This window comes from Mobula birostris, chromosome 3 (assembly GCF_030028105.1).
Source record: "Mobula birostris isolate sMobBir1 chromosome 3, sMobBir1.hap1, whole genome shotgun sequence".
Classification (NCBI taxonomy): Eukaryota; Metazoa; Chordata; class Chondrichthyes; order Myliobatiformes; family Myliobatidae; genus Mobula; species Mobula birostris.
Genome location: NC_092372.1, coordinates 3,853,885 through 3,877,333, shown reverse-complemented (window position 1 = coordinate 3,877,333; position 23,449 = coordinate 3,853,885). Strand labels below are relative to the sequence as shown.

Sequence of the window (23,449 nt, the reverse complement as noted above, 5' to 3'; positions counted from 1 at the left end):
CTCGGTCCCTTAGGAGCTGCAACTCGACACACCGAGTACAGATATGGCCGTCTGGGAGGCTGGGAGACTCTGGGACCTCCCACATCTGACACCGAGCACAGAAAACTGACCTCACACATATTACTTCTTTTCCAGAAATAACACAGGTCGACCTACCTTGCCTCATTCCATTACCGCCTAAGCCCGTTGAGCCAAAGCTCTATCATTCTGCTGCCTCTCACTCTGCTGCCCGCAGGATATGGCGGTCTTTTTAAACCTTTCGCGTTCTACTGGCTGACGTCACACGCCTGCACAATCTTGCCTCTCTTTACCCCGAGTAGTAAAACTGCCTCCACTCCTGAAATCAGCCGTTCACTCACAGCCTTCTTGCTCCAAATCCTCATTTCTCCTTTATTTTTAACATACTTGAAAAAGCTTTTACTATCCATTTTGATATTATTTGCTAGCTTGCTTTCATATTTCATCTTTTCCCTTCTAATGATTTTTTTTAGTTGCTCTCTGTAGGTTTTTAAAAACTTCCCAATCCTCTATCTTCCCACTAATTTTTGCTTTGTTGTATGCCCTTTCTTTTGCTTTTACAATAGCCTTGACTTCCCTTGTCAGCCATGGTTGTATTGTTTTACCATTTGAGCATTTCTGTGTTTTTGGAATACATATGTCCTGCACCTTCCTCATTTTTCCCAGAAATGCACGCCTTTGCTGCTCTGCTGACAACCCTGCCAACAGCTCCTTCAAATTTACTTTGGCCAACTCCTCTCTCATACCACTGTAATTTCCCTTACTCCACGGAAATACTGCTACATCGGATTTTCTCCCTGTCAAATTTCAAGTTGAGCTCAATCATATTGTGATTCCTAAGGGTTCCTTTACCTTAAGCTCACTAATTGCCTCTGGTTCATTTCATAATACTCAATGCAGTATAGCTGATCCCCTAGTTGGCTCAACAACAAACTGCTCTAAAAAGCCATCTTATAGGTATTCAACAATCTCACTCCCTTGAGATCCTTTACCAACCTGATTTTCCCAATCGACCTGCATGTTAAAATCTCCCGTGACTACCATAACATTGCCCCTTTGAGTCGCCTTTTCTATTTCCTGTTGTAATCTGTAGTCCACATCCCAGGCACTGGTGGGAGGCCTGTATATAACTGCCATCAACATCCTTTTACTCTTGCAGTTTCTGAAATCAACCCACAAGGATTCAACATTTTCCAATCCTATGTCACGCCTTTCTTCTGATTTGATGCCATTCTTTACCAGTATAGCCACACCACCCCCTCTGCCTACCTTCCTGTCCCTCCGATATAACGTGTAACCCTGAATATTCAGCTCCCAACTACAACCATCCTTCAGCCACGATTCGGTGATGGCCACATCATACCTGATTTCTTATACTCTGTGCATTTAGATACAACACCTTGAGTACTGTATTTGCTATCTTTTCTGATTCTGTATCCTTAATGATTTGATACTCAGCCTGTTGGCTGCAACTAAATCCCATCACCTGCCGGCCCTCCCTGACAGTCTGACTGCACGCCATCTTTTCTTTTTTACCATCCGTCCTTTCCTGAGTCCCTTCACTCCAGTTCCCACCCTCCTGCCAAATTAGTTTAAACCCTCCCTAACAGGTCTAACAAACCTGCCCACGAGAATATTGGTCCCCCTCGGGTTCAGGTGCAACCCGTCACTTTTGAACAGGTCATACCTGCCCTAGAAACATAGAAAACCTACAACTCAATACAGGCCCTTCGGCCCACAAGGTCCCTACCTTAGAAATTACTAGACTTCCCCATAGCCCTCTATTTTTCTAAGCTCCATGTACCTACCTAAATGTCTCTTAAAAGACCCTATTGTATCCGCCTCCTCCCCATTCCACTCACTCACCACTCTCTGAGTAAAAAACTTACCCCTGACATCTCCTCTGTACCTACTCCCCAGCACCTTACAAACTGTGCCCTCTTGTGGCAACCATTTCAGTCCTGGGAAAAAGCCTCTGACTATCCATATGATCAATGCCTCTCATCATCTTATACACCTCTATCAGGTCACCTCTCATCCTCCGTCACTCCAAGGAGAAAAGGCCGAGTTCACACAACCTATCCTCATAAGGCATGTTCCCCAATCCAGGCAACATCCTTGTAAATCTCCTCTGTACCCTTTCTGTGGTTTCCACATCCTTCCTGTAGTGAGGCAACCAGAAGGAATCCCAATGATCCAAGAACCTGAAGCCCTGCTCCCACACCAGCTTCTCAGCCACGCATTTATCTGCCAAACCGTCCTGTTTCTACCCTCACTGGCATGTGGCACAGGCAGCAATCCTGAAATTACTACCCGGGAGGTCCTGCTTCTCAGCTTTCTACCTAGCTCTCTAAATTCTCTTTTCAGGACCTCTTTGCTTTTCCTTCCTATGTCATTGGTACCAATATGTACCAAGATATCTGGCTGCTCCCCCTCTCCAAAATGTTGTGGATGTGATCTGAGACATCCCTGACCCTGGCATCTGGGAGGCAACATACCATCCATGTGTCCCGTTACATCCACAGAATCTCCTGTCTGTTCCCCTCACTACTGAGTACCCTATCAATACTGCTCCCTCTCTCTCTCCTTCCCTTCTGCACCATGGACCCATGGTCAGTGCCTGTAACCCAGTGACCGTGACATTCTCCCGGAAGGCCATCCCCCACAGAAGTATCCATAGTGGTACACTTATTATTGAGGGGAATGGCCACAGGGGTGCTCTGCTCTAACTGCCGATTTCCATTTCTCCTGAGTCACCCAGCTGCTCACCTCCTGCAACCTCGAGGTGACCGCTTCCCTGTAACTCTGATCCATTATCTCCTCACTCTCCCGTACAAACTGAAGGTCATCCAGCTGCTGCTCCAGATCCCTAACACGGTCTCCAAGGAGCTGCAACTGGCTGCACCTCACGCAGATGTAGTTCGCTGGGAGACTCTGGGTCTCCCAGTTTTCCAACATCCAGCACAAAGAGCACACCACAGCCATTTAAATGGTACATTAAGAGAGGAAAAAAAAAACAAAAAGGAAACTTTAACAGACGCTTTACACAGAGGAGACGCCTCTTCCTAGCCAAAGCCTCTTTTGAACCAAAGCCTGTCGCTTCTACTCTCGCCACTGGCCTACTCCTAACAATGGCCGCTCCATTTATCCCTAATAAGTTCACAGAGCTCTGTTGACACCGCTGAAAGGCCCCGTACAATGGACAAACACCTGCGAAAGCTCTCCTTTTTAAATAACTGCCACCAATTTGCGAGAAATACCTCTTCGTAAAGCTCTATTGATGCCACTGATAGGCCCCGTGCACCACCCACGAAGACCTATCTGTTGCCTGTTTTGTTTTGTTTTTTATTCATTTACTCATTCATCTATCTATCTATTTATGTATGTATGGATTATCTATGGATGGATGTATGTATATATGGATTATGTATGTCTGGGTTATGTACATATGAATTATGTACGTATGGATTATGTATGTATGGGTTATGTACATATGGATTATGTATGTATGTATGGATTTAGAGATACAGTGCAGAACAGGCCCTCCCGGCCACCAGGCCGCACTGCACAGCAACACACCTATTTAACCCTAGCCAATCAGGGACAACTTACAATGACCAATTAATCTATTAATTTATTCCCTGGAGCGTAGAAGAATGAGGGGAAATTTGATAGGGGTATATAAAATTATGATGGGTATAGATAGAGTGAATGCAAGCAGGCTTTTTCCACTGAGGCAAAGGGAGAAAAAAAAACAGAGGACATGGGTTAAGGGTGGGGGGGGGGAAGTTTAAAGGGAACATTAGGGGGGGCTTCTTCACACAGAGAGTGGTGGGAGTGTGGAATGAGCTGCCAGACGAGGTGGTAAATGTGGGTTCTTTTGTAACATTTAAGAATAAATTGGACAGATACATGGATGGGAGGTGTATGGAGGGATATGGTCCGTGTACAGGTCAGTGGGACTAGGCAGAAAATGGTTCAGCACAGCCAAGAAGGGCCAAAAGGCCTGTTTCTGTGCTGTAGTTTCTATGGTTTCTATGGTTATTAACTGGTACGTCTTTGGACTGTGGGAGGAAAACTGGAGCATACAGAGGAAACCCACAAACTTACGGGGAGAATATACAAACTCCTTACGGAGGATGCTGGAATTGAACTCTGAACTCCGATGCCCCGAGCTGTAATAGTGTCGCGCTAACCACTACATTGCCATGGTGACGTAGTTGATAAGAACAGAACTGGGTGTCAGAGGCTGTCAAACACACAGTGCTGGAGTTATGGTTTTAGTTGCTGGGGGAAGCATCACTCACAAAGATGACCCTGCCTTGCCAGTCTGTGCTGACGATGCCTTGTTCTAGCTGTTTTTCATTCACATCCCATGTGCTGTCGAACCTCCTTGCACCCATTAGGATCGAACATGACAACACAGGTATGAGTGCCAGTTGGTTCTTGGATCGGCTTGTCATCACTGACATGAATCGCCCTCATCTCCGTTTCTACTTCCCCTGTAACCAGTGGCTGAGCAAGGAGGAAGGAGATGGCCTCTACGTCCGCGACCTGCTTGGCAGTTTGAACCCAATGGACGTTCCTAAATGTAAGCCATGTGCCTCTCTTTTTATTGCATTCGACTGTTATAAAGCATTCAGAAAGATTCAGGCCATCAACTCACCACCTTCCCACAGGCCATCGTCCAATATTCCAAAAACATCCAATGTTTCCTTCAGCACAACACCTACAAAATACTGGAACTCAACAGGTCAGGCAGCATTCATGGAAATTTTTGAATAGTTAACGTCTTGGGCCAAGACGCTTCATCAGAACTGGAAAAGAAATGGGAAGATGCCAGAATAAAAAGGTAGGGGGAGGGGAAGGAAGACACTTGAGAAAGAAATCAGGAAGGCTAAATACAGCATGGAGTTGTTCTAGCAGACAAGGTGAAGGAGAATCCTAAGGGATTCTACAGGTGTGTTACGAACAAAAGGATTGCAAGGAACAAAATTGGTCCTCTGGAAGACCAGAATGCTAATCGATGTGTAGAACCAAAACAGATGGGGGAGGGAGAGATCTTAAATGCATTCTTTGCATCTGTATTTATTCAGGAGATGGATACAGAGTCTATAGAAGCGAGGCAAAATGATATCAATTTCATAGACCCTGCACAGAATACAGAGGAGGAGATGTTTGCTACCCTGAGTTTTTCAAGGAAGTTATCGGGAAAGTGGATGAAGGCAAGGCAGTGGATGTTGTCTACATGGATTTTAGTGAGTCATTTGACAAGGTCCTGAATGGGAGGCTGGTCAAGAAGGTTCAGTCACTCAGCATTCAAGATGAGGTTGTAAATTGGATTAGACATTGGCTTTGTGGGAGAAGCCAGAGAGTGGTAGTAGAGGGTTGCCTCTCTGACTGGAGACCTGTGACCAGTGGTGTGCCACAGGGATCGGTGCCGGGTCCTTTATTGTTTGTCATCTGTATCAATGATCTGGATGTGGTTAACTGGATCAGCAGATTTGCAGATGACACCAAGACGAGGGTGTAGTGGACAGCGAGGAAGGCTATCATGGCTTGCAGAGCGATCTGCATCAGCTGGAAAAAACAGACTGAAAGGTAGCAAATGGAATTTAATGCAGACAAGTGTGAGGTTTTGCACTTCAATAAGACCAACCAGGATGGGTCTTCCACAGTGAACAGTCGGACACTGAGGAGTGTGGTAGAACAAAGGGATCTGGGAATACAGGTACATAATTCATTGAAAGTGGTGTCACAGGTAGATAGGGCTGTAAAGAAAGCTTTTGGCACATTGGCCTTCATAAATCAAAGTATTGAGTACAGGAGATGGGATGTTATGTTGAAGTTGTATAAGACTTTGAGGCCTAATTTGGAATATTGTATGCAGTTTTGGTCACCTATTTACAGGAAGGATGTAAACAAGGTTGAAAGAGTGCAGAGTAAATTTCCCAGGATGGGTCTGGAGGACCTGAGTTATAAGGAACGATTGAATAGGTTAAGACTATTCTCTAGAGCATAGAAGATTCAGAGGAGATTTGATAGAAGTAAACAAAAGTATGAGGGGTATAGATAGGGTTTTGCAAGTGGGCTTTTTCCACAGAGGTTGGGTGGCACTACAACCAGAGGTCATAGTTTAAGGGTGAAAGGTGAGAAGTTTAAGAACATAGAAATTTACAACATATTTCAGGTCCTTCGGTCCACAATGTTGTACTGACCATGTAACCTACTCTAGAGACTGCCTAGGATTTCCTTAGTGCATAGCCCTCTATTTTTCTAAGCTCCATGTACCTATCTAAGAGGCTCTTAAAAGAATACAGGGGAACATGGGGGGAAACTTCTTCACTCAGAGGGCGGTGAGGAAATTACAAGCAGGGTAGACAAAGATGAGGCAGTAGATGTGGTGTACTTGAATTGTCAGAAGGCTTTTGACAAGGTGACGCACATGAGGCTGCTTAACAAGGTAAGAGCCCATGGAATTACAGGGAAGTTACTAGCATGGGTGGAGCATTGGCTGATCGGCAGAAAACAGAGAGAGAGAATAAAGCGATCCTATTCTGGCTGGCTGCCATTACCAGTGGAGTTCCACAGGGGTCGGTGTTGGGACTGCTGCTTTTTACGATGTATGTCAATGATTTGGACTATGGGATTAATGGATTTGTGGCTAAGTTGGCAATGATACAAAGATAGGTGGAGGAGCGGGTAGTGTTGAAGAAACAGAGAGCCTGCTGAGAGACTTAGATAGTTTAGGGGAATGGACAAAGAAGTGACAAAGAAGTGGCAAATGAAATATAATGTTGGAAAGTGCATGGTCATGTACTTTGGTGGCTGCTTGAAGATGGGGAGAGAATTCAAAATGCGGAGATGTCAAGAGTCCTTGTGCAAGATACCCTAAAGGTTACCCTCCAGGTTGAGTTGGTTGTGAAGAAGGTGAATGCAATGTTGGCATTCATTTCTAGAGGTATAGAAAATAAGAGCAGGGATGTGATGTTGAGGCTCTATAAGGCACTTGTGAGACCACACTTGGAGTATTGTGTGCAGTTTTGGGCTCCTTATTTTAGAAAGGATATACTGACATTGGAGAGGGTTCAGAGAAGATTCACGAGAATGATTCCGGGAATGAAAGGGTTACCGTATGAGGAACATCTGGCAACTCTTGGACTGTATTCCCTGTAGTTCAGGAGAATGAGGATCTCATGGAAACATTCAGAATGTTAAAAGGCCTGAACAGATTAGATATGGCAAGGTTATTTCCCATGGTCGGGGAATCTAGGACAAGAGGACATGAGTTCAGGATTGAAATATGTCCATTTGGAACAGAGATGCGTGGAAATTACTTCAGTAAGAGGGTGGTAAATCTGTGGAATTTGTTGCCACGAGCGACTGTGGAGGCCAACTCATTGTGTGCATTTAAGGCAGCGATAGATAGGTTCTTGATTAGCCAGGGCAACAAAGGGTATGGGGAGAAGACAGGGGAGTGGAGATGACTGAAGGAATTGGATCAGCCCATGATTGAATGGCGGAGCATACTTGATGGATCAAATGCCTACTTCTGCTCCCCTATTTTATGGTCTTATGGTCTTAAAACTGTTGACAATACTCCAAGTGCCACCTGACCAGTGTCTTGTGAAGGCTCAGCATTATCTCCTTGCTTTTATATTCTATTCACTGGAACATAAGAAATAGGAGCAGGAGTTGGCCATCTGGCTGGTCGAGCCTGCTCCGCCATTCAACAAGATCATGGCTGATCTGGCTACAGACTCATCTCCATCTACCTGCCTTTTCCCCATAACCCTTAATTCTCCTACTATGCAAAAATCAATTCAACCTTGTCTTAAATATATTTACTGAGGTAGCCTCCACTGCTTCACTGGGCAGAGAATTCCACAGATTCACCACTCTCTGGGAAAAGCACTTCCTCCTCATTTCCGTCATAAAGTCACTTCCCGAATCTTGAGACTATCTCCCCTAGTTCTAGTTTCACCTTTGGAAACATATTTCCTGCCTTTATCTTATCTACCCCTTTCATAATTTCTTCTGAATTCCAGTGAGTACAGCCCCAGGTGACTCAATCTCTCCTCAAAGACTAACCCCTCATCTCTGGAATCAACCTGGTGAACCTCCTCTGCACCACCTCCAATGTTAGTACATCCTTCCTCAAGTAAGACCAGAACTGCACGCAGTACTCCAGGTGTGGCCTCACCAGTACCCTGTACAGTTGCAGCATAACCTCCCTGCTCTTAAATTCAATCACTCTAGCAATGAAGGCCAACATTCCATTTGCCTTCTTGATATCCTGCTGCACCTGCAAACCAACCTTTTGTGATTCATGCACAAGCACTCCCAAATCCCTCTGCACAGCAGCATGCTGCAATTTTTTACCATTTAAATAATAATCTGATCTTCCATTTTTCCTTCCAAAGAATGACCTCACGTTTACCAACATTGTATTCCATCTGCCAGACTCCTGCCCACTCACTTAACCTATCTATATCTCTCTGCAGACTCTCCATACCTTCTGCACAATTTGCCTTTCCACTCAATTTAGTGTCATCAGCAAACTTAGATACACTACACTCAGTCCCCTCTTCCAGATCGTGAACAGTTATGGGCCCAGCACCGACCCCTGAAGCACACCGCTCACCAGAATAACACCCATGTATCCAACTGTTTGCTTTCTATTAGTTAACCAATCTATCCATGCTAATACATCACCCCAATTCTATGCATCCTTATCTTATGGACAAGTTTTTTTATGTGGCACCTTATCGAATGCCTTCTGGAGATCTAAGTAAATAATGTCCATCTATTCCCCTCTATCCACTGCACTCGTTATATCCTCAAAGAACTCCAGTGTTTGTCAAACAGGACCTGCCTTTGCTGAATCCATGGATCCCTGATGGATCCATTTCTTTCCAGATGCCTCGTTATTTCTACTTTAATGACAGCTTCAAGAATTTTCCCAACTACAGATGTTAAACTAACTGGTCTATAGTTACCTGCCTTTTGCCTACATCCTTTTTTCAAACAGTGGCATGACATTTGCCGTCTTCCAATCTGCCGGGACTACCCAGAGTCCAAAGAACTTTGGTAAATCATCACCAAAGCCTCTACTATAACTTCTGCCATTTCTTTCCATCAGGACCAGGGGACTTACCTATCTTCAGGCCCACAAGTTTGCTCAGCCCGACCTCTTTAGTGATAGCTCTTGTTTTCGAGGTCCTTTGTGGCTTTTTAAAGTTTTCCCGATCTTCCCGTTTCCCACTACTCTTAACTATTTTGTACACATTAGCTTTTAGTTTGATGCCTTCTTGTATTTGCTTAGTTACCCAAGGCTGGCTCTCCCCACCCTTACTGTCCTTGCTTTGAACTGGAATATACTTTTGTTGAATGCCATGAAAAATCTCTTTGGAAGTCTCCCCCTGTTCCTCAACTGTCCCATCATATAACCTGTGTTCCCAGTCTACGCTAGCCAAATCCTCCCTCATCCTATTGTAGTCTCCATTGTTTAGGCATAATACACTTGTTTTAGATTGAACTATTGCACCCTCCATTTGTAAGAGAAATTCAATCATACTGTGATCACTCTTTCCAAGAGGATCTCTAACTACAAGATCACTAATTTTACCTGTCCCATTGCACAGAATCAGATCTAGGATAGCACGTTCCCTTGTAGGTTCAGTAACATACTGCTCAGGAAAGCCATCATGGATGCATTCTATGAAGGCCTCCTCAAGACTGCCTCGACCAATTTGATTCACCCAATCTGCGTGCAAGTTAAAGTCCCCCATGATAACTGCTGTTCCATTCTGACATACCTCAGATATTTCTCTTTTTATTGCCTGTGTCCCTGTAATGTTATTATTTGGTAGCCGATAGACAACTCCCACCATTAATTTTTTTCCTTTACTATTCCTAATCTCTACCCAGATGGATTCAGCATCCTGCTCCTTAGATCTTATATCGTCTCTCACTACCACCCTGGTCTCATCTTTAATGAAGAGCACTACCCCACCTCCCTTACCTTCCTGCCTATCCTTCAGTATTACCTGATACCCTTGGATATTTAATTCCCAATCCTCCTCTCTTTTGCACTTGACTTTTCTGTACTCCACCCTAATATTTCTCTCTTTTAACTTTTGCTTTTACTTTATCCACACTGTTCTTTTTTACTTTATCCATACTTCTCCAATCTGTTGAACCCACCATTCAGTTTAAAACCCTATCCACATTCTCTAGGATCCAGGTCTCATCGCAGTTCAGGTGGAGCCTGTCCCATTGCTACAGCTCCCTCCTTCCCCAATACTGGTGGCAATCTCCCACAAATTCAAACCCACTTCTCCCACACCAATCCATGAGCCACACACTTAACTCTCTAATCTTCTTGACCCTGTGCCAGTTTGCACGTGGCTCAGGTAGTAATCCAGGGATTACTGTTTTTTTGGTTCTGCTTTTTAATTTAGTCCCTAGCTGCTCAAATTCCCTCATCAGAACCTCTTTCCTTGTTCTACCTATGTTGTTGGTACCCACATGGACCACGACAACTGAACCTTTCCCCTCCCGCAGCAAATTTCTCTGCAGGTCAGATAAGATGTCCTGAACCCAGGCACCTGACAGGCAACACAGCCTTCAGTACGCTCTATCCTCACGAGAGAGATCTCTGTCTATTCCCCTGACTATACTATCCCCAAATACCACTGCATTTCTCTTCTTTCCCCCCTCTTGAATGGCTCCCTGAAAAATAGTGCCACAGTTAGGTCATCTTACCTACAGCCCCCATTCTTATCCGCACAGGGAATGAGAATCTCAGACCTGTTGGACAAGCTCAAGGGCTGAGGCTCCTCCAGCACCGTGTATTGGATCCCACTACCCGCCTCCTCGGAAAAGCCTCAGGTTCCCACTCCAACACTGCTCCACTCACACAATGGCCACTCTGCTTTGATCCTGCTTTAATTTTATTTGCTTTTGCTAATGAATTGTATATCGAATGGTCCACCACGAATCTGCTGAGCCCTGTAAAATGCTTCTTTTTTAAACTCTGTCTTGTGCGAAGCTCTCTTTCTCTCTTTCTCTATCTCTTTCTCTCTTTCTCTCTCTCTCTCTGTGAATCATTTAATCTGCCACTAATTCCCCTTTAAATAAATGCCAACATTGCACTTGCCTTCTTTACCACAGACTCAACCTGTAAATTTACCTTCTGTGAGTCTTGCATTACGACTCCCAAGTCCCTCTGCACCTCTGATGTTTGAACCTTCACCCCACTTAGATAATAGTCTGCACTATTGTTCTTTTACCAAAATGCAAAATCATATATTTCCCAAAACTGTATCGCATCTGCCACTTTTTCATCCATTCTTCCAATTTGTCTAAGTCCTGCTGCAATCGCATTGCTTCCTCAGCACTACCTACCCCTCCACCTATCTTCAAATCATCCGTGAACTTTACCAAAAAACCATCAATTCCATTATCTAAATCATTGATAAACAATGTGAAAAGTAGTGGTCCCAATACTGACCCCTGAGGAACACCACTAGTCACTGGCAGTCAATCAGAAAAGGCCCCTTTATCCCCACTCGCTGTCTCCTGTGTGTCAGCTATCCCTCTATCCATGCCAGTATCTTTCTGTAACGCCATAGGATTTTATCTTGTTAAGCAGCCTCATGTGTGGCACCTTATCAAAGGTCTTTTGAAAATCCAGGTAAATGACATCCACTGCCTCGTCTTTATTCACTCTGCTTATTACTTCCTCACAGAATTCTAACAGATTTGTCAGGCAAGATTTCCCTTTACAGAAACCATGCTGATTTTGACTTATTTTATCATTAGTCTCCAAGTACCTCAAAATCTCATCCTTAATAATAAACTCTAACTCTTTCCTAACTACTGAGATTATGCTAACAGGCCTATAATTTCCTTTCTTTTGTCCTCCTCCCTTCTTAAAGAGTGGAGTGACATTTGCAATTTCCCAGTCCTCCAGGACCATGCCAGAACCAATCGATTCTTGAAAGATCATGACCAATGCATCCATTATCTCTTCAGCAACCTCTCTCAGGACTCCGGGATGTAGTCTGTCTGGTCCAGGTGACATATTCTCCTTAAGACCTTACAGTTTGCCTAGCATTTTTTCTTTGTGATAGCAACGGCACTCACTCCTTTTCCCTGACACTCACAGACCTTTGGCATTGTGCTAGTGTGTTCCACAGTGAAGACTGATGCAAAGTACTTATTAAATTCATCTGCCATTTCTTTGTCCTCCATTACCACCCCACCAGCATCATTTTCCAGTGGTCTAATATCAATGCTCACCTCCCTTTTACTCTTTATGTAACTGAAAAAACTTTTAGTATCCTGCTTTATATTTTTGGCTACTTTGCCCTCATATCTCGCCTTTTCCCTTCTTACAGATTTTTTAGTTGCTTTTTGTTGGATTTTAAAAGCTTCCAAATCATCCAACTTCCCACTCACTTCTGCTACATTATATGCCCTTTCCTGGACTTTTATGTAGACCTCAATTTCTCCTGTCAGCCACGGTTGCCTACCACTGCCATCTGAGAACTTCTCCCTCTGTGGAGCATATCTATCCTGTGCCTTGAGAACTATTTACAGAAACGTCAGCCATCTTTGCACTGCCATCATCCCTGCTAGTATCGTCCTCCAAATTAACTGGGCAAGTTTCTCTCTCATGCCTCTGTAACTCCCTTTATTCCATTGTGTTACTGATACATCTGACTTATGCTTCTTCCTCTCAAATTGCTGTATGAATTCAATCATATTATGATCACTGGCTCCTGAGGGTTCCATTACCCTAAGCTCCCTAATAGGTTCTAGGCTCTTACACAACATCCAATCTAAGATAGCCTTTCCACAAGTAGGCTCAAGCACATGCTGTTCTAAAAAGCCATTTCATAAGCATTCAACAAATTCCCCCTCTTGTGATCTGACACCAACCTGATTTTTCCAATCCTCTTCCATACTGAAGTCCCCCCTTACAATTATGACAATACCCTTATTACATGCCTTTTCCAGCTCCCCTTGCAGTCTCAATCACACATCCTGGCTACTATTTGGAGGTCTGTATATTCTTCCCATATGGATTTTTACCCTTGCAGTTTCTTAACTCCACTCACAAAGATTCAACATTCTCTGACCCTGTGTCACCTCTTTCTAAAGATTTAATTCCATCCCTTACCAACAGAGCCACACCACCACCTATGCCTTCCTGCCTGTCCTTTCGATACAAAGTATATCCTTTGATGTTAAGCTTCCAACTCAGGCCTTCTTTCAGCCACAACTCAGTGATTCCCAGAACATCATACTGGCCGATCTCTAATGGCGCCACCTTATTCTGAATGCTGTGCGCATTTAAATACAGCATCTTCAGCCCTGCATTCTTTGTCCTTTTGAATTTTGCCTCTGTGGTACAATTTAACTCTTTGCTCTGTCTGCATTTGTACCCAATTATTGGCTTGTCCTCCTTACATTCATGTTACACACATCATCTACTTGTAAACCTGCTGGCTCGTCCTCAGCTCTGTCATACTGGTTCCCATCCCCTTGCCTTATTACCTTGAACCACTCCAATACTATCCAATGTTTCCCAGGACTGATGTCAGGCTCACCAGCCCATAACATCTGGGCTTATCCTTAGAGCCTTTATTAAACAACAAAACAACATTAGCTATCCTCCCGTCCTCTAATTGTCACCTCTTAAATATCTCTTTAGGGCCCACACAATTTGTGCAGTAGTCTCCAGCAGGGTCTGAAGGACACCTGGTCAGGTAACACGTTGTTTTCTCTGTGGGATTTATACGTTCTGATTTATATGATTACATATAAATCCTACAGGGAAATCAACACAAGATCGAGAAAATCACAAGAAGGAAGGAAGAAAGTCGCTCATATACTGTGTGAACTTCACGGGACACCAGTAGTCAGGCAAAACTCAGCATTTTTCACCATATTTCTTTTGCTGTGTATTGGAGAAACTGTTTGACATCATCTTTGAAAACTGAGATTTCACCAAAAGTTCTCATGTTTAAGTTCAGGTTCAGTTTATTTTCATACAACCGTACACATGTATAACAACAAATGAAACATCGTTCCTCTGGACCAAGGTGCAGCAACACAATAAATATAACTCACATACAACCATACACATGTATACCATCAAACGAAACAATGTTTTTCTGGATCAAGGTGGAACAACATAATATATATAATTCACACGCATAACAGAAAGTAATATTACCACAAATAAATAAACAAATAATAAGGTGCATTTACAACAGAAGTTAGAAAGTAAACAGTATAATGCGATGAGACTGGGTGGTGACAGGGTGTTCAGTGGTCTCGTGGTCTGGGGGAAGGAGTTGTTTCTCATTCAAACCGTTCTTGTCCTAACGCTATGGTACATCCTGCCTGATGGTAAAGGGTTTAAAAGATTGTTCAACGCTCACTCTAGTTACAATGTCTATGTAACTAGTTCAGGGTGCTTTCCACACAGCCGGAGTGGTTTTTCCACACATCTATCAGAGAGAACATCAAACAGTACAACAGGAACAGGCCCTTCGGCCCACAATGTTGTGCTGAACCAATTACATTTGTCATCAAATGACCAACTGAACTAATCCCCTCTGCCTACACAATGTCCATATGCTTCCAGTTTCCTCACATTCATCTGCCTATCCAGACATGTCTTGAAAGTCTCTAATGTATCTGTCTCTACCACCACCCCAGGCAGTACATTCCAGTCTGTGTGTAAAAAGCTTGCCCCTCACATCTCCTTTGAAATTACCCCCTCTCACCTTAAATGCATGCCCTCTGGTATTAGACATTTCAACTCTGGGAAAAAGATATCATCTGTCTTCTCTATCAATGCCTCTCATAATCTTACAAACCTCTGTTAGATATCTCTTCAGCCTCCGCTGCCCCAGAGAAAACAACCCAATTTTGTCCAGCCTCTCATTACAGCACATGTCCTCTAGTCCAGGGAAAATCCTGGTAAACCTTTTCAACACCTTCTCCAAAGAAACCTGCCTGATCTTGAGCATTTCTAGCTTTGATTAATTTGCATTAATAATTATAATTAACAATTATGTAATGATCTCATAGTGTGTAACACACAAGAACATCATCTGCTAACGCCTTTTCACTCTCCTTCCTCAGTGAACAAATACATTGTGAGTGTCTTCACTGGTGATATCAAAGGCAGCGGCACAGATGCTGATGTTTTCATTAACATTTTCGGTGAAAACGGAGACACAGGTAACTGTTGTGTATTTTTAACCAATCTGCTTTACTGAGAGCATTGAGGAAAGAAAGCAAATACAATGTTAGCATTCATTTCAAGAGGACTGGCAATGCAATACAAGGATGTGATGCTGAGGCTTCTTACAGCATTGGTTAGACTGCACTTGGGGTATTGTGAGCAATTTTAGCCCCTTATCTAAGAAATGATGTGCTGGCATTGGAGAGGGTCCAGAGGAAGTTCACAGAATGATTCCAGGAATGAAAGGGTTAACATATGAAGAGTGTTTGTTGGCTCTGGGTCTGTACTCGCTGGAGTTTAGAAGTAAGGGGAGGGGGTGGGATCTCACTGAAACCCATTGAATATTGAAAGAGCTGAATAGAGTTGATGTGGAGAGGATGTTTCCTATAAGGGAGAGTCTAGGACCAGAGGGCACAGATAGAGTGGATGTGGAGAGGATGTTTCGTGTAGTGGGGAGTTTAGGACTAGAGGGCACAGATAGAGTGGATATGGAGAGGTTGTTTCCTATAGGGGAGAGCCTAGGACCAGAGGGCACAGATAGAATGGATTTGGAGAGGATGTTTTGTGTAGTCGGGAGTTTAGGACTAGAGGGCACAGATAGAGTGGATGTGGAGAGGATGTTTCCTATAGGGGAGAGTCTAGGAGCAGAGGGCACAGATAGAGTGGATGTGGAGAGGTTGTTTCCTATAGGGGGGAGTCTAGGACCAGAGGGCACAGATAGAATGGATTTGGAGAGGTGTTTGTATAGTGGGGAATTTAGGACCAGAGGGCACAGGTAGAGTGGATGTGGAGAGGATGTTTCATATAGTGGGGAGTTTAGGGCCAGAGGGCACAGATAGAGTGGCTGTGGTGAGAATTTTTCCCATGGAGGGGAGTCTGGAACCAGAGGACACAGATAGAGTGGATGTGCAGAGGATGTTTCCTATAGGGGAGAGTCTAGGACCAGAGGGCACAGATAGAGTGGATGTGGAGAGGATGTTTCCCATAGAGGGGAGTCTAGGAGCAGAGGGCACAGATAGAGTGGATGTGGAGAGGATGTTTCCCATAGAGGGGAGTCTAGGAGCAGAGGGCACAGCCTCTCTATAGAAGGATATCTACTTGGAACAGAGATGAGAATGAATTTCTTCTACCAGAAGGTGGTGAATCTGTGGAGTTCATTTGCCATAGATGGCTGAGGAAGCCAAGTCATTGGGTATATTTGAAGTGGAGGTTGATAAGGTTTTTGCTTAGTCAGGGCATCAAAGGTTACAGGGAGAAGGCAGGAGAGGGGTTGAGAGGGATAATAAATCAGCCATAATGGAATGGTAGAAATGGGCTGAATGGCCTCAATCTGCTGTTATGTCTTATGGTTTATTCTGTGCTGTCCCTCTAAATAAATAAATATAAATATACCGGCCTGATTTTCAATTTATCGTGGGCGTTCACAGTAAATACAAGAAACACAGTAGAATCACTGAAAGACCATACCCAACAGGACGAACAAACAACCAATGTGCAAAAGGAAAATACAGAAAGAAATAATAAATAAAGAAGGTTATGGGGAGAATTCAGGAGAATGGCGTTGAGATGATGATAAGTCAGCCATGATGAATTGGCAGAGCAGACTCAATGGGCCAAATGGCCTAATTGTGCTCCTAAGTTTTATAGTCTTCCAGGAAGGATTAGGAAATGAAAAACCTGCAGCTGATGGGAATCTGGGTTATCGTCCCAGCTCGATATCCTTTCCATTTCACTATTTATATTCCCGTTTGCCTATTTAGGGCATTTGGTCCTAGTGCTGAGTCACAGAGATTTCCGATCTCCCATTTTACTGTAACCTATCCCGTCTCACTGGGGTGTACAATATCCTGGGGGGCACGACCCAGCCAGAGGCTCAGATGATTTCACCAGTTGGGGGGTCCCAGTAAATTCTAGGTTAAGGGTCCATGGAAAGTTATTCTCACAGAGTACACTGATTGTCTGCAGTTGTCTACCCCAAAGTGTTATGGATCAATGGGGAATTTAAGGAAGATGCAAATGAACTTTGAACCATTGGTTGATTGGATGTGTAATAAACTGAGAGAGATGATGATTGGATGTGTAACAAGCTGAGAGAGGGATGATGATTGGATGTGTAACAAGCTGAGAGAGGGTTGATGATTGGATGTGTAACAAGCTGAGAGAGGGATGATGATTGGATATGTAATGAACTGAGAGAGAGATGATGATTGGATGTGTAATGAACTGAGAGAGAGATGATTGGATGTGTAACAAGCTGAGAGAGAGATGATGATTGGATGTGTAATGAACTGAGAGAGAGATGATGGGATGTGTAACAAGCTGAGAGAGAGATGATGATTGGATGTGTAATGAACTGAGAGAGATGATGGGATGTGTAACAAGCTGAGAGAGAGATGATGATTGGATGTGTAATGAACTGAGAGAGAGATGATGGGATGTGTAACAAGCTGAGAGAGATGATGATTGGATGTGTAAATGTGAGGCTGCCAGGATGAAGTGATAATCCTGGGTTAGGATGATTGTTCTAGATTCCCAACATCTGCAGAATCTCTTGTGTTTAGGATAAAGTCATCTTTGTGTTCGTAAGTTTTTCATTTTAAGTTTAGTTTTCTTTAGGGGAGAGACGACTGGACAATGACAAAGACAACTTTGAAAGAGGAAATGAAGACAAGTTCACTATCGAAGCACCCAACCTTGGACGGCTGAAGAAAATCACCATTGGTCACAATGGCAAAGGTTCCTCGGCCGGGTGGTTTCTGGACAAGGTGCCTTGTGTTTCGTCCGGAATAAAAGGGCCAAAATTCACAGCAAGCTTCTCATTACTTTCTTGTTCTTATTATGCCTTTTGACCTTTACGTTCTTTAGTGTGACCAAAGTCTCTCAAGAACAAAGGGAATACTTGATGGGAGGGAATACAGGTCCATAAATCCTTGAAAGTGGTGTCACAGATAGATAGGGTTGTAAAGAAAGCTTTAGACACATTGGCCTTCATAAATCAAAGTATTTCAAGTTGTATAAGATGTTGGTAAGGCCTAATTTGGAGTATTGTGTGCAATTCTGATCACCTACCTACAGGAAAGATGTCAATAAGACTGAAAGAGAGCAGAGAAAGTTTACAAGGATGTTGCCTGGACTTGAGGACCTGAGTTATAGGGAAAGGACGAGTAGGTAGAGCGTAGGAGAATGTGGGGAGATTTGATAGCAATATTCAAAATTATGCGAGGTATAGATAGGGTAAGACCGTAAGATATGGAAGCAGAATTAGGCCATCTGGCCCATTGAGTCTGCTCCGCCATTCAATCAGGACTGATCCTTTTTTTCCTATTTCCTCCTCAATCCCAGTTCCCAGCCTTCTCCCTGTAACCTTTGACCCCGTGTCCATTCAAGAACCTGTCAATCTCTGCCTTAAACACACCCAACAACCTGGCCTCCACAGCTGCCTGTGGTAACAAATTCCACAAATTCACCACCCTCTGGCTAAAGAAATTTCTCTGCATCTCTGTTTTGGAAATGGCGCCCCTCTGTCCTGAGGCTGTGGCCTCTTCTCCAAGACTCTCCCTCCATGGGAAACATCCTTCCCACATCTAGGGTAAATGCAAGTAGGCTTTTTCCACCAAGGTTGAGTGAGACTACAATTAGAAATCATGGGTTACGAGTGAAAGGTGAAAAGTTTCATGAAGAAGGGTCTTGACTTGTAACGTCGACTGTTTATTCACTTCCATAGATGCTGCCTGACCAGCATTTTGTGTTGTTGCTTTGAATTTCCAGCATTTGCAGATTTGCTCTTGTTTTTGAAAGGTGATCTGTTTAAGGGGAACATGAGGGGGAACTTCTTCACTCAGAGGATGGTGAGAATGTGGAACAAGCTACCAGGGAAAGTCTGTCTTTCTTTTTTTTTCTCCAGTCCTGCTGAAGGGTCTCAGCCCGAAACGTCGACTGTACTCTTTTCCATAGATGCTGCCTGGCCTGCTGAGTTCCTCCACCATTTTGTGTGTGTTGCTTTGATTTCCAGCATCTGCAGATTTTCTCTTGTTTGTCTGGGGAAGTGTTGAATGTGGGGTTGATTTCAACGGTTAAAAGAAGTTTGGATAGGAACTTGGATGGGGGGCGGGGTATGACACACTGTGGTCCAGGTGCAGATAGATAGGACTTGGCAGAATAATGGGTTGGCGTGCACTAGGTAGGCTGAATGGCCTGTTTCTGTGCACTAGTGTTCTACGTCTCTATGTCTGGCACAGCATAGTCTGGGTTTGGGTAATTCACATTACAGCACACGAGATTATCTAGCCTATTATCTCTCTCTGCTCCTTTTGAAGGGACGTTGTGTAGACAGACTTCTTGAAATGGAGTCGCATGTCAAAGAACAAGAACATGTCACTTATTGTCCACTTGGAGTAACAGATCCCCCTCATGTTTCCTTTAAAGATTTCACCTTTCACCCTTAACCCATGACCTCTAGTTGTAGTCTCACCCAACCAAAGTGGAAAAAGCCTGCTTGCATTTGCCCTATCTATACCTCTCATAATTTTGTACACCTCTATCAAATCTCCCCTCATTTTCCTACACTCCAGGGAATAAAGTTCTAACCTATTCACCCTTTCTCTATAACTCGTCCTCAAGTCCCAGCAACATCTTTGTAAATTTTTTATACCTTCTTTCAACCTTATTTACATCTGTCCTGTAGGTAGGTGACTAGAACTGCACATAATACTCCAAATTAGGCCTCACCAACGTCTTATACAACAATTATTTCCTAGCTATATGAGTGTATTAGTTCACTGGAAGTCCTTTCTTAGGGCAGGATATCTAGTTCAAGTTAATTATCATTTAACCGTACGTGAATACAGACAAACAAACCAGTGTTCCTCTGCTGAAAACATTACCAAAACACACAGCACCAAGCACAAATAGCACATATGATTACAAATGCAGAAAAACCTATAAAAAGAAAAATAATATAGCAGAGGTCCCAGAGTGGTATGACTGCCGATTGTCCTGGTCTAGCTTGTTCTTCCACCAAGTGAACACTAGAGGGCAGCATTACTGGAGGTTCTGAGTTAGTTATTTGCATCAGCAAACTGGTGAGTCCACTCCAAACTCTGAACCCTCAAACTGTCTAAAAGACATTATGTCTTTCATTCACTCTCATGTTCAGTCTTAGATTTAGTTAGAAGCTAACATGATCCAGTGTGGACAAAGGAGAGGCAGTGGATGTCACTTACTTGGATTTTCAGAAGGCATTTGATAAGGTGCCTCACATGAGGCTGCTTAACAAGATAAAATCCTGTGGCATTACAGGAAAGATACTGACATGTACAGCCGATGGCTGACAGACAGGAGGCAGTGAGTGGGAATAAAGCGAGCCTTTTCTGGTTGTCTACCAGTGATAGTGGTGTTCCTCAGGGGTCAGTATTGGGACCGCTACTTTTCACATTGTTTGTCAGTTATTTAGATAATTGAATTGATAGCTTTGTGGAAAAGCTTGCAGATGATATGAAGATAGGTGGATGGATAGGTAGTGCTGAGGAAGCAATGTGATTGCAGCAGGACTTGGGACTTGGATAAATTGGAAGAATGGGCAAAAAAGTGGCAGATGGAATACAGTGTTGGGAAATGTATGATAATGCGTTTTGGTAAATGCATTCTGGAGCCTTCCCCATGAGTGGGTGCAGCCGCAAGTCAGCGAAGGTTTGAGATCAGAGTTTTCCTTCTCCTAGGTGAGCTGCCATCATGGCCGACAAGCCCCCTCTGCTCAAAGTGACTGGTTTTAAGACGCCAGTAATCCACCTTTGCCCTTTCTCCCGTAGAAATGGTTCCGCCGGGCTCAGTAGCTAAGATGGGCAATTGTGGTGAACGGTCTGTGGACTATACCCAAGTCAATTGGCTCCTGTTTACCCTTTGGAGAGGTACTGTTGCACGTCTGAGTGCTGATGGGCAACTTTGGTGAACTGTCTGTGCCCTGTTACACTGTCTAGCGGCTTCTGCTTTCTACTTTCCAGGTAATCATCGATGACATTGGAAATAAAACAGTGGTGGAGTTCCCTGTACACCGGTGGTTTGCGGCAGATGAAGATGACGGTAAAATTCAACGTGACATTTTAGTTGGAGGAAGTCAAACAACAGGTGAGAACTGACTTTTGATGTCCTTGTAGCACTTATTTACAGAAAAGCAGATCTTCAATTTAAAAGTTTAATCATCTTTTAATTTTCTGAGGGCTCAGGGAGAAAGATGGTCCCTGCTTAAAGACTTATTTGTTTTATTTGTCACATGCACATCGAAACATCAAAACCTTCAGAGAAATGTGACGCTTGCCTCAATGACCAGCCCAGTCTGAGGATGTGCTGGGGATGTCCAAAATGTATCTAATGGTTATCTAATGGGTATCTGATGGGTGTCTAATGGGTATCCAATGGGTATCTAATGGGTATCAAATGGGTATCTAAAACAAAGCTAATGGTTTATTGGTTTATCACTGTCACACGTACTGAGAGACAGTGAAAACCTTGTCTTTTATACTGTTTACACACTCAGTGCATTGAGGTAGAACAAGATAAAGCAATAACAGAGTGCTTTGTTGAGCACATCTGCTCCATCTGCAAAAAATGGAATTTTGCAGTGGCCAACCATTTTAATTCCAATCCCCACTCCCTTTTCAACATGTCAGTCCATGGTCGCCTCTTCTGCTACGATGTGGCCATCCATATTCTGTCTGGGTACCCTCCAACCTGATGGCATGAACATCAATTTCTCCAACTTTCAGTAATTTTTCCCCTCTTCCTGAATTCCCCTCTCCAGCCTCTTACTTCTCCTCACCTGCCTTCCCTTTCTCCTATCGTCCACACTCCTCTCCCATTAGATTCTTTCCTCTACAGCCCTTTACCTTTCCCACCCACCTGGTCTCATCTATCACCTTCCAGCTTGACCTCCTTACCCTCCTGCCAACTTCCTCCTGGCACCTTCCCCCTTCCTTCCCAGTCCTGACGAAGAGTCTCAGCCTGAAACGTCAGCTGTTGATTCATTTCCGTAGATGCTGCCCGACCTGCTGAGTTCCTCCAGCATTTTGTGTGTTGCTGAGAATACAGAACATACATAGTGTAAAAGCTACAGGGAATGATTAGTGCACAGATGAATATGCAGAAAATGGAGGGATGTGGCCCCTATACCATGCAAGACTCTGTGGAGGCTGGAAACCTAGAGCAACACACACTAAATGCTGGAGGAATTTAACAGGTCAGGCAGCATCTATAGAAATAAATAAATATTCAATGTTTCAGGCTGAGACCCTTCATCGAGACTGGAAAAGAAGGAGAAAGAAACCAGAATAAGAGGGGAGGGAAAGTAGACACACTGGTAGCTGATAGGTGAGACGATGTGATTGGGAAGGTGGGTGGGTGGAAGAGGGGGATAAAGTAAGAAGCTGGAAGGTGATAGGTGGAAGACGTAAAGGTTGAAGAGGAAGGAATCTGATAGGAGAGAAGAGTGGATCATGGGAGAAAGAGAGGGAGAGGGGGACCTGAAGGAGGTGATGGGTAGGTGAGGAAAAAGAGGGAAGGAAGGAAGGGGTAGAAATTACTAATAGTCAGAGAAATTAATGATCATAGAATGATTTGATTGGATTGGTGAACTTACTACAGCTCAGCCTCTGTGATCTTTTCCCATTTTTATATCATCCTCGTATGATTTTACAGGAATCGTTTACAATGTTTCCGTTGTGACTGGGAATGTCAGAGGAGCTGGGACCAACTCCAAAGTGCACATCATCCTCCATGGATCGAAAGGTCTTAAAAACAGCGGAAAAATCTTCCTGGAAGGAGGGCAGTTTGAGCGTGGATTAACAGACATTTTTAACGTGGAAATTGCTGCTCTCCTCAGCCCCCTCAGCAGGGTCACCATTGGTCACAATAACTGTGGGGTCAGTTCAGGGTGGTTCTGTGAAAAGGTCAGTTGGAACGTGGATTAACAAATGTATTTAACGTGGACATTGCTGTTCTCCTCGCCATTGGCTGCAGTAACGGCGTATCGAAGGGCATTTGGGAAGCGTGTGGAAGCTTTAGAGGGGGTGCAGAGGAGACTTACCGGGATGTTGTCTGAATTATAGAACATGTCTTATGTTGGGTGAGTTAGGGCTTTTCTCTTTGGAGTGGAGGAGGGTGAGAGGTGGT

At 43.8% G+C, this 23,449-nt stretch overlaps 1 protein-coding gene across 1 annotated transcript in view; it reads left to right on the top strand.

Annotated features, from left to right (window-relative positions):
• Positions 1 to 23,449, top strand: part of LOC140194870 (lipoxygenase homology domain-containing protein 1-like) — a 351,891-nt gene that overhangs the window by 135,057 nt on the left and 193,385 nt on the right. The window contains exons 10-14 of the mRNA XM_072252157.1: positions 4,425 to 4,609; positions 15,184 to 15,282; positions 17,903 to 18,051; positions 21,286 to 21,409; positions 22,976 to 23,226. Coding sequence (XP_072108258.1) covers positions 4,425 to 4,609; positions 15,184 to 15,282; positions 17,903 to 18,051; positions 21,286 to 21,409; positions 22,976 to 23,226 — 808 coding nt within the window. The remainder of the gene's footprint in view (positions 1 to 4,424; positions 4,610 to 15,183; positions 15,283 to 17,902; positions 18,052 to 21,285; positions 21,410 to 22,975; positions 23,227 to 23,449) is intronic.